Genomic DNA, 15676 nt, shown 5'->3' with positions numbered 1-15676 from the left:
CATGACATATCTAGCAGATTACAAAGAAATGACATTCCTCGCTCTATAGAAACTTCACCTTCAAGTACCCCGGCGGAATCAAGTGACAGACTTCCGTACACCATCAAGCTCTCATTTCTCTAAGAGGAAACTCAGTAATTACACAACAGATGCATAGCAAACAAATTGGTTCAATGAAACCTCTAGTAAAGTAGCATTTTACACAAATGATTTCCGACAGTAATCAAGACAACAAACATCAGACTTTAACTTGAGTTGTCACCAAATTATCCAGACGAGTCTCTGCAATAGTTTTCCACCATGTCCAAATTTCGCTTCATTCTTTGTCTATCATCACCACCCCTTACAGAACATCGCCTCTTGGCAGGAGTTAAGACTACAAGAAAGTTCAATTACTCTTGAAGGCATTCTTTCGCCTACCCAATGAGGCTCTACCATTCAACAACTCGGGCTTGGTATGCGGGGTTCACTTAGATTTCATCGCTGTCCCTATGTGAACTACCCCATAAAATAGACTCTGCAATATGAAGCAGCTATCAACTGACAGCCGTGCTTCCGTGCTCGTAGTCTCACATTAAGCTATTGTTCCCTGCAAAGCTAGTTTGTGTGCGTCGGAAGCCAAATTTGTGTCAACGGCCTGGAGCAGAGGATGGCCCGTGATGGTGTATGCAAGTCAGGTACGGATAGATCTTAATCAACCCAGGTGCTCGGTATCGCGCCCTCTTGAGCCGAAAATGCTTGAGTCAAGACCATCCATGCACTGCACTTGCAACTATAGCGCGGCCTCGGATTGTGGTTTTGGACCGCTGGGTGGTACCGCAGTCAGGCACGGCACCTTCACAGCCCTACGAGGTGTTGTGGAGACCGGGGTTTGATAGGAATCTATCTCGGAAGTCGTAGCTGCACTGGACTGTTAGAGAATGCACCGCCTTCTGCGAACCTAGCTCAGTCTCATTGCGTTGGCAAAACTCCTTTAGATTATCCTGTCAAGAATTGAGTATTCGTGCGTCTAATCTGGAATCGGGATCACCGAGAATATAGCCGCGTCGGGCTCATAGGAGAATCAGGAAACTCATCTACGAGGCTTGGAGGATATAAGAAGCGTTGACAACACCTTCTAAATGTCTTTTGCCTCTCATCATCCTCACATTCACACATCCAATCAACTACCAGTCTTTCACTCTTTACTATACCAACTCTCATTTCAAGATCAGATTTCGATCATCAACCTTCATTCAAAATGCAGTTCTCAGTCGTCATCACCGCCATCCTCTCAGCTGTCGCTGTTCCTGCCGTTCTTGCCGCTGAGGTAAGCTTTCTATCTTTCCAACCATTCTCAGTCACGAAGCAACTGACAATGAAATAGTGCAAAGTCGGACGCAATTACCCCCAGACAGACTGCTGCTGGGGCAAGGGCCAGAAGTCTTGCATGAACCAGAACGGCGATTCAGTCTGGTGCGCGTCCAACTCGGCCAACTTCTGCTACAACGTCATGAAGCAGGGCACCAACACTCCTGTGTCCGCCACCTGTGTAAGTCACTGCAACTTTCCTGAGGTTGAGCTTGTTACTGATTGCTGAATAGGATGCCGACTGCTGCGACACTGTCACTGGCTGGGGTATTGGATGCCCCAAATAGACTCGATCAGGAGGGTTGAAGGGGGGAAGTGGAATGATTCTTCTGTTTTAGAAAGCCCAGCTCGATAGAGAGAAGTTTGTTGATGGGTATCTTACATCACCGATTCCTGTCTGGCACCTGGAGCAGAGTTAGATATGAAGAATAGATTCATGTGTGCAGTCCTTTACCTGAATTGCACTAAATTGTACGTCCTTTGTGAACAAAACCTTCCTACGATGCGATTACGTTCCGTCATAATGTTCGTGAACAATCCTAAAGATCTAACAGGTGTTGAGTTGGTTGTTTGCGACGAAAGGACTACAATTCCTCAAGCAAAGTAGTTAGTATTGATAGCTATCGCCAAACTAGACGGACATACAGTTGAACTATGGAACTCCGAATACAAGCCAAGAGTCTTTCAACCTGTTTTATTAATTGTGCGTCCTTGGCCAATGCAACTGTCGTTGAGAAAAGTGCAACCTCGGTTGCGACTCCCGGTACCTCATTGGCCACCATAGAATGCCAAGTTTCGACGTGTTCCTACCGAACTGATCGCCAATTGTGTGTTGCGACGTCAAATGTCATCACAACTTTTATCCATCTTAACTCCGTCATCTCGGTCAGCCGTCGCCGTGGGGGTTGTAGTCGGGGTCTTTCCTCCGAATCCCAACTACATGTGTGCAACGCTGCTCGCTTGCAGATGTTTCGCGTCTCCCGCGGATACCGCACTGAGATTACCCCGCATCGCCAATTCGAGATGGATGGAATGTGTGGTTGGTCGCCTAGTGTCAGATCCTAGCCAGGGGTCTTCTTGCGGATACTCCCGGATGGTGGCGGCCTCTCAGAGGAACCCTTGTGGTTCTTCGACTGTCACCAAGAAGACGATTGCATTGTCTCGACAATGGCCCAAGTTTCTGCCACGCGGACGACACGTTGTCTGCGACTAAGCTGTCAGCCTAGCTGCAGAAATTTAGCACAGCTTCGTGTGACCGGAGAGACATTGGTGAGCTGTGGTGAATCCCTTCTGTCCGACATGAGCCAATGAATAAGCAATTACATTGCACGATGGGCCATCTGCCGGGCTTGGCAATCTTAGTGTCGGGTAAAAGACCGAGAGGATGCAATTCCAAAGAAAGTTATGCCCGTCCAAGCATATAAGGAAATCTACCGAGAGCGGGGTGTTTGTTGTTTATGTGGTGTTGCCTAGGCCAACAGTCCTCGTCCACGTACTTACAAAACGCATCTGGCTAAACTTGGAGATTGAAAAGAGGCGCTGTCCTTCTCGGCTGGACTGGGTTGTTTCTTCTTCCAGAAATGATAAGATGGCCAAGAAATGGTGCAATTTCTACGCCCTGCATGAGACGGACCGTATCCGATTGAGTAGTTTGAGACAGCGGGGTCCTACCAGAGTGCCGCCATCACGAACCAGATCAAGCAGCGCTAGAGCACGAAATCCACTTTTGATACGAAAGAGGCATCGAGCTCCTCAAGCTGTCAGTGATAGTCTCGTTGGCGTGGGACGCATGTGATATGGAGAAATGTGCCGATTGGCCCGAGACCCCGCACCATTGCATGAAACTTTAGGTCTCATTGAACGGGACATTGTTAATCACAGCAATCTGGAAGGAGGATAAGAAATGCTGATGTGGGTGGATCTCGTCGCGCTGCTGACAATGAGGGGCAAAGGGTCTTGTTGGTGCGCCTACGCAGATCAGATTCGGAGCTTCAGGTGTAGCTCAGGCAGAGCTGTCCAGGTCTTCAGGGTTCTGGGCCTTGGTCGTCTCGAATTGTATAAGTAGGAGAGCTCGCCGGCGGGGTTCAAGCTTGGGAGAGCAGCCCATCCTGTCGAAACCAAGTCTCGGCCTACGATTTGTAAACTCGATCTTCCAAGACCGTCTTCACTACCCAGAATTCCAGCTTCCGCTTCCCTATACACAGCTTCATAATGGGTATCTCCACTGAAGTCCCGCAGACCGTCGAGTGGTCCGGGAAGAGGGTCCCTGTCTACCCCATGGAGACTGTGGACTTTGGACGCGTCCTCTCCCAAGAGCCAGCTGAGCTTGAGAATATGCTCCGCATTTGCCAGCAACAGGGTTTCTTCTACCTGGACTTGAATGGCCTCGATGGCAGCAGATTCCTCGACGACCAGCAAAGGACTCTGGAGCTCATGCACCGCTACTTTGAGGCCCCTATCGAGGACAAGAACGAGCTCGGTCTCATCACCGCACATCTCGGGTAAGTGTCGGCCGCATCAATGAGACTGGAACACTCAGAAAATGCTCATGGCTCAATTCTAGATATGAGCCCGTCGGCTCACGAACGGGTGGTCTTCCCAACACCAGAGACGGATATGAGATGTTCAAGGTGAGCTTTTATCCTGAGACTCCCATGATTGTTGAACATGAGCTCCAGCTAACCTTCTCCACTCCAGGTCTCCCGTGATGAGATCCAAAGATCCGACCCCAAGTTCCCCAAGATCCTCCAGAACGATAAGGAGAAGGCAATTCTGAAGAACGCCATCTCCGGATCCAACCTGGTTACCAAGACCGTCCTCTCCGGTCTCTCCACCGCCATGGGCCTCGTCGGTGCCGCCCGTTACGAGAACGCCCACCGCAACGACCGCCCTTCTACCTCCACACTGGCAATGATGCACTACGTCCCCGCCGACCCCATCAAGGACACCCAAATCGGCCACCAGAAGCACACCGACATCAGCTCCCTCACCCTCCTCTTCGCCGAGGAGTGGGGACTTCAGATCCGCCCCCCCGGCACCAAGGAGTTCGGCTTCGTCGCTCCCAAGAAGGGGTGCGCCATCATCAACGTTGGCGACTCCCTCCGCTTTGCCAGTGGCCACACCATGATGTCGTGCATCCACCGTGTCGTCCCATACAACTCTGAGCAGCACCGCTACTCCATCGCTTACTTCCTCCGCGCCGAGAACGACACCATGTTCAAGGACAGCGAGGGCAGATACGTCACTGCTGGCCAGTGGCATGATGAGAAGTTCTACCTCTTCAAGGCCACCCCCGATATCCAGGCTCTTGCCCCCCCATCCATGTTGTACGGCGGCATGACTGCCGATGAGGAGTGGACTCCGTACGCGCAGCCGACCGCCAAGGCGCACGCGCCTGAAGTGTCTGAGGAGCTTAAGCAAGCTCCGGCTGTGAAGGAGACTTTGGTTGAGGCCCATTAAGCGGCAGCACTAGTGTAGATAAATGAGACCAAATACATGTACCTACGTTAGCTTGACTTATCACTAAGTGGGGGATTCCCCTTGAGGGATTCACAGTTGAATGAGACGGTCTATGTGATGAAAATGACATTGTACCTTTCATCAAAATTGTGAACAGAAAAGCGATCTTGTAGTACAACATAGATCCCGTATCCGATTCTTTGCCGCCTAGTTCGAGATGCCGGCATCTCTTCCCGAGATAGTCTGGCAAACACTCTCGTATTCATCATGCGGTATTTCTTTTTCCTCTGCTGTACCATCTAGGTGCACGGTGATCAGAGCGGGGTCTAAATCTAGATGGCGTCAGTGGCCAGAGTCAATCGATACATCCCGCCGGACGAGCAACGTATGACAGACGAAAACGGGCAGGGTACTGAGTATCCAGTAATGTGAAAGTCTATGCCACGTCTTCAAACAGGTCTACCTCTACGGCTACATGCATGTACGCACCAGTGGCTCCGTGTTCTGACAGACCCATAAGCACCATATCATCAGCCGCGGAAACAGAGCTCTGGGAGGGAGTTTAGTTTTAGTTTGGGCTGCCCGGAACTAATTTAGGCGAGTTAAGCCCTGTCCTGGATCCTTGTTGCGATCATCAAAGCCCCTTGGAGGCTGGGGACAAGGACGCCCTCACCCAAACAGACCTGGAGCCGTTATTGTTGTCCATTGTTACCAGTATGTGTCCTGTTGTCCGACTTCAAACCCACCCTATGGCTCTGTCGTCTTCCTCAGCCACCGACACCGACGACTCAAACAATGGCACCACTTGCGGGCGCCGAAAAGATGGATGAGCTGCCGCCCTACAGCCCGCCAGCGGCGACAGCGGCTGAAAGTCGCCGTGTCCTCTCTTCGTCAGTGCGGCGGCGGCATCATCCGGCTCTCCAACTTTTACCCCGCAGGTCGCGAACATTGCGCGTTCTTGGTTTAGCATGCCTCGCGTTCATCGTCTACGCGCAATGGAGACAGATTTACCCCGTGGGCGGCTTCTCCGGGCCGGAATTTACGATTCATGGGCTCTCAACTCGCCAGCTGCGGGAGGATCTGTCGACTTGCGGAAAACTGCACAGTCGACCGATTGACCCGCCTGGTTACGGGAGGACACGCAACGCCCGCTACGTCGACGGCAAGAAACCCACAGTCATCAGGAACGCAACAATCTGGGTCGGGGAGCCGGTTGAAGGGTCTGCCGACTATTCATGGATTTCTGCCGACGTGTTCATTGAGCACGGCCTCATCAAACAGGTCGCTGAGGGCATAGCGATAGCCTCTCTGCCCGGAGATGTTCTCGTCTACGATGCGGGTGGGCGGCCGCTCACCAGCGGCATCATCGACATGCACAGCCATGCTGCAGTGCACTCACTGCCAACACTACACGGCAATGAGGATGTCAGCGAGCTGTCGAAAGATATCACTCCCTATGTCCGATCCATTGACGGCATTCAGCCGACGGATCATCAACTCCAGGTCATCAAGTCTGGCGGCGTTACCACGTCGTTGATTCTTCCTGGATCAAGTAACAATATTGGCGGCGAAGCCTTTGTGATCAAGCACGCCGTCGGAGCTGCTGACGGACGCAATGAAACGAGCGTGACTGATATGCTAGCTGACCCGGATCATACCTGGCGGCATATGAAGATGGCATGTGGTGAGAATTCGAAGCAGGTCCATGGGAAGGCGGGTGAACGTGGCCCGTACAGCCGCCTCGGTGAAAGCTGGAAATTCCGTCAGGCTTTCGAGCATGCTGCCAAGTTGATTCGCGGGCAAGATGACTGGTGCCACGCCGCTGCTCAAGGTCTTGACAATGTCCAGACTTATCTCAGCCACGACCTAGAATGGGAGGCACTGATTGCTGTGCTCAGGGGCCAAGTCCATGTTCATGCTCATTGCTACACCATTAATGATCTCGAAGCTTTTGTGGATCACACGAATGAGTTCAAGTTTCCCATCCGCGCATTTCATCATGCCCACCAGACGCATCTCGTGCCCGAGGTAAGTATTCGCAAAGCCCTTGATGGTATCTCCCATTGCTGCGTCTTTTACTCACTCGTCATTCCCAAGATTCTCAAACGGGCATGGGGAAATAATCCACCAGCGTCCGCCCTCTTCGCCGACAACATGTGGTACAAAGCTGAAGCTGCTATGGGCTCAGAATACGCGGGAAAACATCTCTATGATGCTGGACTGACGCCCATCTACGTGAGCGATAATCCGGTGCTCAATGCACAGCACGTCGTGTTTGAAGCTGCGAAAGCGTACAAGTATGGTCTGCCTTACCACGCTGCACTGGCATCCGTCACCACTGCCCCAGCTGAGAGGCTGGGAATGGAGCATCGCCTCGGTAAAGTCAAGCCTGGCTTCGATGCCGATATCGTCGTCTGGGATAGTGACCCATTGAGCGTTGGGGCTACGCCAGTCCAGGTCTGGATTGACGGTACTGCTCAGTATGACGAACCAGTCAGACTTAACAAGACCTATGAGGGTACCATAGTCCCCGATGAGAATCTCAGCGAGGTTATCGTAAAGCCTCAGATCATGCAGGGCGACGTTGTCTTTACAGGAATTTCAAAAGTACTACACTCCGTAACAGTGAGTGGCTTAGCAGCCGATGGGAAAACCTACAACGTAGCCGTCTCTAACGGCAAGATTACTTGTATTGGAGGCTGCGAAGCCGAGCTCAAAGTTGCGTCTAGCCATGAAGGTAATCTAATTCACCTCAAAAACGGCCATCTTACTCCGTCCTTCATCGCCTTTGGCTCAACGATCGGTCTAAACGCCATAGACTCGGAGCGAAATACCGACAACGGTGCGGACGGGGGAAAGTTCAGTCGCGGTGTTGACGGGCTCGCCCTCGATACGGATAAACTGCAAGTTGCCCACCGCTATGGTGTCACCCGAGCCATCTCGGCCCCCAAATTCACGGCTCTCGGCACGCATCACGGCACAAGCACTGGGTTTCTCACCGGGGCTGGGACTACTCTCGACCGTGGTGCCGTGTTTGCTCGCGACGCTGCTGTGCACTATACTCTCGATCTTTCCGCGAAAAGCGGGGTTGATGGAATTTCATCCATCTCAGGAGGTGTTGGCGAGCTGCGACGGAAGCTTCTCACGGCAGTCTCATCGCTCGCTGCGAATGACACTATCCTTGTGGAAGACCGATACACGGAGGTCGCGTTTCTCCGAGAAGTTGTCGAAGGGCAGATGGCACTCGTCGTTACTGTGCATAGCGCAGACACCATCGCTGCCTTGTTAGACGTCAAAAGCAGTGTTGAGGAGGTTCTTTCAGAGCTCGTAGACAGCCCGAACACGCTTCGTTTCGTCGTATACGGTGGCGCCGAAGCTCACCTGGTTGCTGACGCCTTATCTGCAGCCAAAGTGGGAGTTGTTTTGGCACCAATGCAGTCTTTTGCGGTTTCTTGGGATCAGCGACGAGCGCTTACGGGCGCGCCTTTGACGAACGGCACAAGTGTAGACGTCTTGGTTCAGGCTGGAGTTGATGTGGCTATTGGCTTGGAGGAGGACTGGATCGTGCGAGACCTTGGCTTGCTCGCGGGCGCGGCGTTCAAAAATGGCGAAGGGCGGCTGAGTGAGAAAACTGCATTGGACTTGGTCGGAAGGAATGTGTACAGGATTCTCGGTCTAGAGGATGAACTTGAGGATGAGCACTTTGTGATACACGAAGGGAGTCCGCTTGAGATTGAATCTAGGGTGCGGGCTGTTGGTGACAGAGGACCGGGGCTATCAATTTTCATCTAGGAAGGGGTCACTATCGGCCACAACACAGAAGAATTGACTAGACATCGTGTTCGACAAGAGACGCGATTGAATGGAAGTATCCGCGACCTGTATAGGTACTCTCTTGGAATCGGTCTAAGGGGTCTTTCTAATTCGTAAAATGGGCAACGTTGTCGACCACAAGACTCTGTATCCCAGGGCCACGTACATCTTCCAACGGCGCAACGAAGGCCATTTGGCTCCAGCTCAAAAGTGTGTTACGACCCCCATACACAAACACTTCGAAACGCCCTGCGAACTGTCCATTGATCCAGGCCATGCTTCCATGGAGCACGTCTGTGACGATGGTGACGCTCGCAGGGAGCTTCGATATCGTAACTGCCTCGTGTGTCGAAGTAGACACGTTCGACCAAATCCGGCCTGGGTGCCCAGGGTCAAGCTGCATAGCATCTTGTTCGCTCACGGACCGAAGAGGATAAGGCCATCCGTCCGCAGTGAATGAGAGGCTGCCACCTTCATCTAATGCGAGAGCGGTATCAGGACCGGACAGTGTGAAAGGTCCAGTGACAGCCAGCGTCAGGGTATAGTTCATGCCCTTACTTCCATGGCCAAGGTGTACTGCCTCAGACTCATTGGTAGAACGAGACCATGAGACTAATGGCTCTTTGCATGTAGGCTTGGACTTCGTCACTATACGCTCAAGATTCTGCCCCGGTGCGAGAGGCGTGAAGAAGTCAATGCTAGGCGCAACCCCTTCGTCTACGAGCTGTGCGCCACGGCTGCCACTCCACGCGCGTGCTCCGACCAGCGCTATGCCTCGGCGCATGGCATAGTACGCCTCCAGCTGGGTAGAGGCATCCGGGCCGTTGTCGTTCCAAGCCGCAAGAATGGCACCTCTGCTTGCCGGTGAACTATCTGATAACTGCATGGTCTTGTTGAACGGGTTAAAATCCGCCGGTGTCCACTGCCACTTAGGCTCGTTGGCGAAGTTGAGCACTCGAGTTTCGTTGTAAAATTGGGGGTAGCGAGCAGGCAGAATTGGCATGTGGTCGTTCTTAAGAGACATGTATGCCCACCAGTCCTCGGAGTTGATTATATCGTAGTCATTGTTTGCTAGCAGAACCGGGTCCGATTCGCCGTACTGCCAGTGCTGAATGACTACGTCTTTGGAGATAGTCTTGTTTTCGGATGGCTCGTTTGTTCCCCAGATCCGAATTCTCTTACCGGTAGTGGAGTTGATGAAAGAAGACATCTCGTTCACAAAGCCAATGTAATCGTCAGCCAGCGTCGCATCGTATTCGTCTGCGCCAACATGAACTTCCTTCGTCTCGAACCAGGGAAGAAACTCCGACCAGATACGCTTGACAGTTGGGATGGTATCCGGATGAGACAAGTTGAGCAAGTCGCGCTTCGTCAATGAGAGCTCGGGCTTCCACTTGGTGAGGTAGAGGCAATGCCCTGGTGCTTCGATCTCCGGGATAACAGTTACACCTCTTGACGCGCAATGACTCTGAAGATCGGCAAAGTCTTCTCGGGACAAGGTCTCGTTCTCCCGACCGTGAAGGATCGGCAACAAATTCTCATCTTCCGGCCGCAGCGAGAAGTGGGAGTAGACATCTTGCCATGACGCGTTCTGCCCGCGGTTGAGCGGGTAGTTGTCGCTGAGGTGATAGTGAAACTCGCTCATCTTGAAGAAGGAAGCGAAGCTGCACAGCTCCTTGAGGAAAGCGGGCGCGTACCACTTGCGTCCGGCATCGAGCATAAAGCCTCGCGTGGCATAGGCCGGCGCGTCAACCGATCGCCCTGTGGGCAGAGTCCCGTTCCCTACCAGCAGGAGCTGGAGCAAGGTTCTGGTCCCCCACCACATCCCCCGCGCGCCTGTTCCGCCGATGAACGCGCCAGACGGGGAGACGACGAGCTCATAACCTTCTGACGTAGGATTGCCATTTTCATAGGTGAGCGACGAGGTGTTGCTGGTGAAAGAGCCGAGAAGAATGCCACTGGCGTTAGTGGGGTTGGGGAGACGATCGACGCGCTGTAATGTCCAGTTGACGCCTGTAAGCTCGCTAATGTCTTGTTGGAAGAGCTTCGCAAAGTCGTGGCCGCTTGGTGGAATTAGAGTCAAGCCACCTGTATCGGCTTTGGAGGCTAAACTTTCCTCGATGTAGATGGTCTTTGGGCTTTTATTGACGTGCCACACAGTGCCTGGAGAGGATTCCGAAGTTCGGAGGGTGGGAGGGAGAAGTTGGAGACCCCCTGCTAACACTGGAGTGCAGAAGAATGCCGTGATGAGCTGCAAGAGCGCCATGACTTGAACTTATTTCGGCGCAGGTTGATGATATAGCCTGCCCTCTTCGAACACTTCCAATGCACCTCCATTACATTGCCATTAGGATGATTGACCATTTATCCAGGAAAGCTATATATGTCTTGGTTCGTATCTCGGCTTCAGTGTTATCACCCCTCACTTCATCTAACTTTCAGAGATAGATCAGCAGAGCTGCCCCGCAAATTAACGGTCTGATGTAACAACGCATGCTGTGCTATGGTAACGTAACCGAAATCTCAACCGGGGGTTGGTTGCCCTCCGTCCCTTGCTTCATACCCGCAGTGAGCAACAAGCCACGGGTTGCCCACTGGCCTCCGAGTTCTGCCAAATCGATGGTGATTGCGCCCAATATCAATGCATCCGATGAGCGTCGGGGAACGGCTGGTCTTAGATGAAGTTAAGACCACGGATGTGTCTAGATAAAACGAGATAGATTATTCAATTGATTTCAAAGCGCTAGATAGTAAGATCGCGTCCCACCAGGGATGATCACGGCACGAGTACCTTCAAGATCACAGGAAGTGGTTGGAATGGGATCAAGCCTAAATCCGGATGATGTAAAAGTTCAGTACAATTTACGGTAATATATTGGGCGACAAAAGCGTGTATTTTAGTACTCAGTGCAACGCTGGCAACTGGAAGTTGTCTTTGCGGCATGCTAGTCGCGTTCAATATCTGGAAAGCCGAATTAGCATTCATGGACTTGGATGGGAGAAAGGCACTGGAGACTTACGAAAAGTTCTCCTTGTAGAACCAGACCTCACTGGCACCACCTCCGCCTTGCAGAATGCTTTTCTGGGCTTCGGCCGCAACTTGAGACAAGTCGAAGACCAATGATGCCGGACCACAGGCTATTAAGCCAACGCTCCCTGATTGCTCAATGGCTCGCCTGGAAATTGCGGATACATCTGGTCGTCCGTTGGAGGTGCGTAGACTGACCAGCCCATAAGGTGATTGCCATTCAGTGTCGGAAGACTTCCCGGGTGTTTCAATCACCTCCTTGTCTGCATCGTATGCCGGAGATTCTTGATTTGACGAGGTCGACTTGTTTTGCACTGAGGTCCCGGTCTCATGGAAAGAAATTGAAATACATGGCGCCTTTGTGTTCTCGGCATGGGGACGTCGAGCAATAATGTCGTCCAATGCTCTGCAGTACCATTCCCGGAACTCGAGATCACGGGTTGCCACAATAACTTCCATCTCTGTGTTTGCGGTCCCTCTATATTGTCGTTGTAAAATGTGCTCGATCATTGGTAAAGAGAATCCTGCCCCTGCACCCCCCGCAACAACGAGCGTTCGGTCGAAGCCAGCGAACCATCGATCCGTAACGCCACCGTACGGACCGTCGAGCAGTACTCTAACAGGTGCCTCCGGAACTTTCCGAGCAATCGCAGCAAGCCTAGCAGTTATCCCTCCTCTCGGTTGGATATAGAAGACCATTTCGTTTCGCTGGCCGTGTCGTGGGATCGAGCAGATCGTAAACGGGTGGGCAGTCAATGAGTGCATGCCGCTAGTGAGAAACCTCAGATACACGTGCTGTCCCGGTGTCCACCGGGCATTGGTTTCAATGACGACCTTCAGACAATGTGGTGTGACCAGTGATACTCGGGCGTGATCGACACCGTGCTCCATGAAGGTTTTGAATTGTGAGTAGAAGAAGCATAGAGCGTACAACACAGCTGTGACGATGAAGTAGTCCCATGAGGTGAGACGGAAGTCGCAGTGGATGAAGAAGAAAATGAAGAAGACAGCGGCTGCAAAGAGGTGGGTTGCCTTGAACAGCTCGTAATATCGGTCCCTGGCAAAGCAAGTTGACTGTCAGTAATGTCTTCATGTCTGCATCCAGAAACCGGGGGGACAACGATGAACATGTTAACATACCGGACCCAACGAATAGACATGAAGGTCAACCATGCTTGAGCTAGGATAGCAATGACGCCTGTAGCCCACATACCTCCATCATTCCACTGCTTGACTATGTCGCCTTTCCAGATGTGAAATACGATAAAAGGAAACGTATGGACCAGCGCAAGTACAAACATAGCCCATGCCACCCAGTTATGCCAGATATTGAGTTTCTCGTGGGATATACCGGTCAGGGCTGAAATCGGGTTTGCCTTAGCGCCTAGAATGCTACGGAGACAGGGTTAGAAAAGCCAAGAATAAGATCTTTGGGGACTTCTCGAGTTACTCACAAAAGAAATGGCATACATGCCAATGCCATGTAACCGGCACGAGTGGCAATTGGCGGCGAGTTTCCAAAGCTCAGTTGTTTGGTGTTAGGCCAGTAGTATGGCTGAGGACCGAGGGTCATTGCTAGAAGATTGTCAGTCTTCGATCTCACAGGGCCTCACGCGAGGAGGTAGTAGTACCTAAGAAAAACACAGCACCTACAGCGCCGAGGAGATATGTGCCTAGGGACTGTGTGTTCCAGGAACCAAGCCGCCAACTCTTGTAGGATAAGAGACGGCCTGATGACAAAGTCCTTAGCCATAATGTGTTTCTTCTCCACGATGTCGGGGCGTATGTCGAGGCAAAGTTGGCAATAGCCGCAAACAATATAATCGTTACGAAGAAAGCAACAGTAGGTAGTCCGTATCGATGATCGGCCTCGTACCAAAACACCCAGTAACCCGTCTTGAAAGCACATTGCTCAGGTGTCATAGAGCAAGTTCCAGCATCGCGGCTGGAGTGTAACATGACCGGTTGGCTCAGCCAGGGAAGAGACATTATGGCGTTAGGCTTCGATTAACCAAGTAGGATTCTGGGAGTGAAATTCTGCTCAAAGACGAGTGCGAGGAAGCGTTTACGATAGAAATGTCATAAGCATCGTGCTTGGCAAAACGCTGACAATCACTTCGCTTGTGGATCAGTTGACGCTGAAGTAGATTTTGCGTAATTTGGCATATACGCCAGTAGAGGATTACTAATTGGCCATCGCAGACAATCCTGCCGTGATATTGAGGACCATCAGGGTATCAAACCGGTTGCCACGTACATTTGAGCGCGTTTTTTCGATTCGCGAAGTCGGGAATCCTGCGCTGCAACTCCCAGGGTTTTGAGCACATTTGAGCTCGTTAACTCTCCCTATCCGGAATACATGGGGTGTCAAAGGTTCGTGTGCAGCGCACAGTATCCCGCAAAAGTATCACTTTTCAACAGCGAATAAAAGCCTCATTATAGTAATAAACTGAAGAAAAAAATTACTATATAACTATTTTACTATTATTTTAGTATATATATAAGTTATACTATAGTTTATTCAATAATTAACGCGTAAAATAAATCTTTTAGAAAATAGGTTTTAAGAGGCTTTTATTATAGTGGATTATAGGGCCTCTTAAGTGCGAATAGTACTATACTTCTTTATAAATTTATTTTTCTTTTCTACTCTACTTTTATACTCTATTCTAACGTACTAATATAACGTATATTAAAATATATAAAAAATACTTTTATATATCTTATATACTTAAATATTTTATTAATATTTTAAATTGTTTTGTTTATACCTAAGTTTATAAGATATTCGTAGTTATAAAGAGACGTAATTAGTGGGCTTAAGGTGACGCACTGGGAGGGTGTACACGAACTTTTGACACCCTACTGTATAAGCACCACCCATGCCACACTGTGGTTCTAATGTCACACTAGACGACCAACAGATGCGTCGGCAACTTGACCTAGGGGTTGCAATTGGCTAAGCTTTGTGATTTGGCAGATTTCCACGTGGAGAATGGAGTCAACTTGCGCGTTTCGGGACCCTCTTTTCCCACATTGTTTCCGACGACACGGACGTCAGATGCCGTGCCACCCGGGATGGAGGGAGAAACTTGCTCATAGTAACGCTCGTGCCGATCTTCCACTTTACGGTATCATCTACCTTGAGTGGATGAGAGGAAGAGTCTTCTAAACTTTGATAAATCATATGATGCCGCCATCAATATCAATGATGGGACCAGATTTGTCTATCAACCACTAAGCACTAAGTACAATACGCCCTACTACATCGACTCTGCGAATTTCCATCGACAAGAATCGACTGTATCAATTTACAGCCGGATTGAAAGCTCAATCATTCCAGAGCAAATATCCACCGATTAGAGTATCACTCCATAGTCGACCGAAATGGATATGAACATGGCAACCAGCACAGCCATGGCGATGGCAACATCGACTAGTGCTGCCTCCGGCGACATGTCGAGCATGTCGATGTCAATGTCTGAAATGGCTATGACATTCTTCGAAGCCTTCCAAACACCGCTCTACTCGGACGCATGGACACCGACAAGTCCCGGTCAATATGCGGGCACCTGCATCTTTCTTATCGTGCTGGGCTCGATCTTACGCCTCCTACTCGCTCTGAAGCCTGTACTCGAAGACCGATTCTGGAGAAACTACCCCGTCTACGAATCGGACAAGCAAGCCTTGACAAGTCACCGTGCAGAGAGTGTTGAGCCAGGACAGGCCGGCTCGGTGATCCGAAAAGATATTGTGGGACGGTGGAAAGGGTGGCGGGCTGGTGCTGCTGCTGCAAGGGCAACTTACGAGGTCACTGTGGGAGGGATCGGATATCTCCTGTGAGCCACACCTTCGCACTTGCATGATGTCAATCTGGCTGACAATTTTTATAGGATGCTTGCGGTCATGACGATGAATGTTGGCTACTTTCTCTCCGTGCTCAGTGGTGTTTGGCTCGGAACATTTCTGCTCGGCGGACTTGCTGGCGGTAGTCCGGCAATCCACTGCTAGAACAAATGACAGCGA

The 15676-nt window shown here is 51.0% G+C and overlaps 6 protein-coding genes across 6 annotated transcripts; 4 read left to right on the top strand and 2 right to left on the bottom strand.

Annotated features, from left to right (window-relative positions):
- Positions 1 to 1240: 1240 nt before the first annotated feature.
- CTAM01_14194 (uncharacterized protein) lies at positions 1241 to 1637 on the top strand (the record flags this gene model as incomplete). Its single annotated transcript, XM_060530195.1, has 3 exons — positions 1241 to 1309; positions 1367 to 1531; positions 1584 to 1637. The coding sequence occupies 3 exons, from the start codon at positions 1241 to 1243 to the stop codon at positions 1635 to 1637; spliced, it is 288 nt and encodes a 95-aa protein (XP_060375252.1).
- Positions 1638 to 3561: 1924 nt separating this feature from the next.
- Positions 3562 to 4809, top strand: CTAM01_14193 (2OG-Fe(II)oxygenase; the record flags this gene model as incomplete). The annotated part of the gene is made up of 3 exons (XM_060530194.1): positions 3562 to 3851; positions 3914 to 3980; positions 4048 to 4809. 3 exons carry the CDS (start codon positions 3562 to 3564, stop codon positions 4807 to 4809), a joined length of 1119 nt encoding a protein of 372 aa, XP_060375251.1.
- Positions 4810 to 5604: 795 nt separating this feature from the next.
- CTAM01_14192 (amidohydrolase) lies at positions 5605 to 8601 on the top strand (the record flags this gene model as incomplete). Its single annotated transcript, XM_060530193.1, has 1 exon — positions 5605 to 8601. The coding sequence occupies one exon, from the start codon at positions 5605 to 5607 to the stop codon at positions 8599 to 8601; it is 2997 nt and encodes a 998-aa protein (XP_060375250.1).
- Positions 8602 to 8728: 127 nt separating this feature from the next.
- CTAM01_14191 (glycosyl hydrolase family 20) lies at positions 8729 to 10888 on the bottom strand (the record flags this gene model as incomplete). The annotated part of the gene is made up of 1 exon (XM_060530192.1): positions 8729 to 10888. One exon carries the CDS (start codon positions 10886 to 10888, stop codon positions 8729 to 8731), a length of 2160 nt encoding a protein of 719 aa, XP_060375249.1.
- A 750-nt stretch (positions 10889 to 11638) lies between these two features.
- Positions 11639 to 13639, bottom strand: CTAM01_14190 (uncharacterized protein; the record flags this gene model as incomplete). The annotated part of the gene is made up of 4 exons (XM_060530191.1): positions 11639 to 12707; positions 12791 to 13042; positions 13105 to 13225; positions 13282 to 13639. The coding sequence occupies 4 exons, from the start codon at positions 13637 to 13639 to the stop codon at positions 11639 to 11641; spliced, it is 1800 nt and encodes a 599-aa protein (XP_060375248.1).
- A 1398-nt stretch (positions 13640 to 15037) lies between these two features.
- On the top strand, positions 15038 to 15661 carry CTAM01_14189 (ctr copper transporter; the record flags this gene model as incomplete). Its single annotated transcript, XM_060530190.1, has 2 exons — positions 15038 to 15489; positions 15544 to 15661. 2 exons carry the CDS (start codon positions 15038 to 15040, stop codon positions 15659 to 15661), a joined length of 570 nt encoding a protein of 189 aa, XP_060375247.1.
- Between the last annotated feature and the right edge of the window lie 15 nt (positions 15662 to 15676).

Source organism: Colletotrichum tamarilloi (assembly GCF_030869305.1).
Source record: "Colletotrichum tamarilloi strain Tom-12 chromosome Unknown Scaffold_115.1, whole genome shotgun sequence".
Classification (NCBI taxonomy): Eukaryota; Fungi; Ascomycota; class Sordariomycetes; order Glomerellales; family Glomerellaceae; genus Colletotrichum; species Colletotrichum tamarilloi.
The sequence above is the reverse complement of the archived record's forward strand: the minus strand, read 5'-3'. Positions and strand labels throughout refer to the sequence as shown.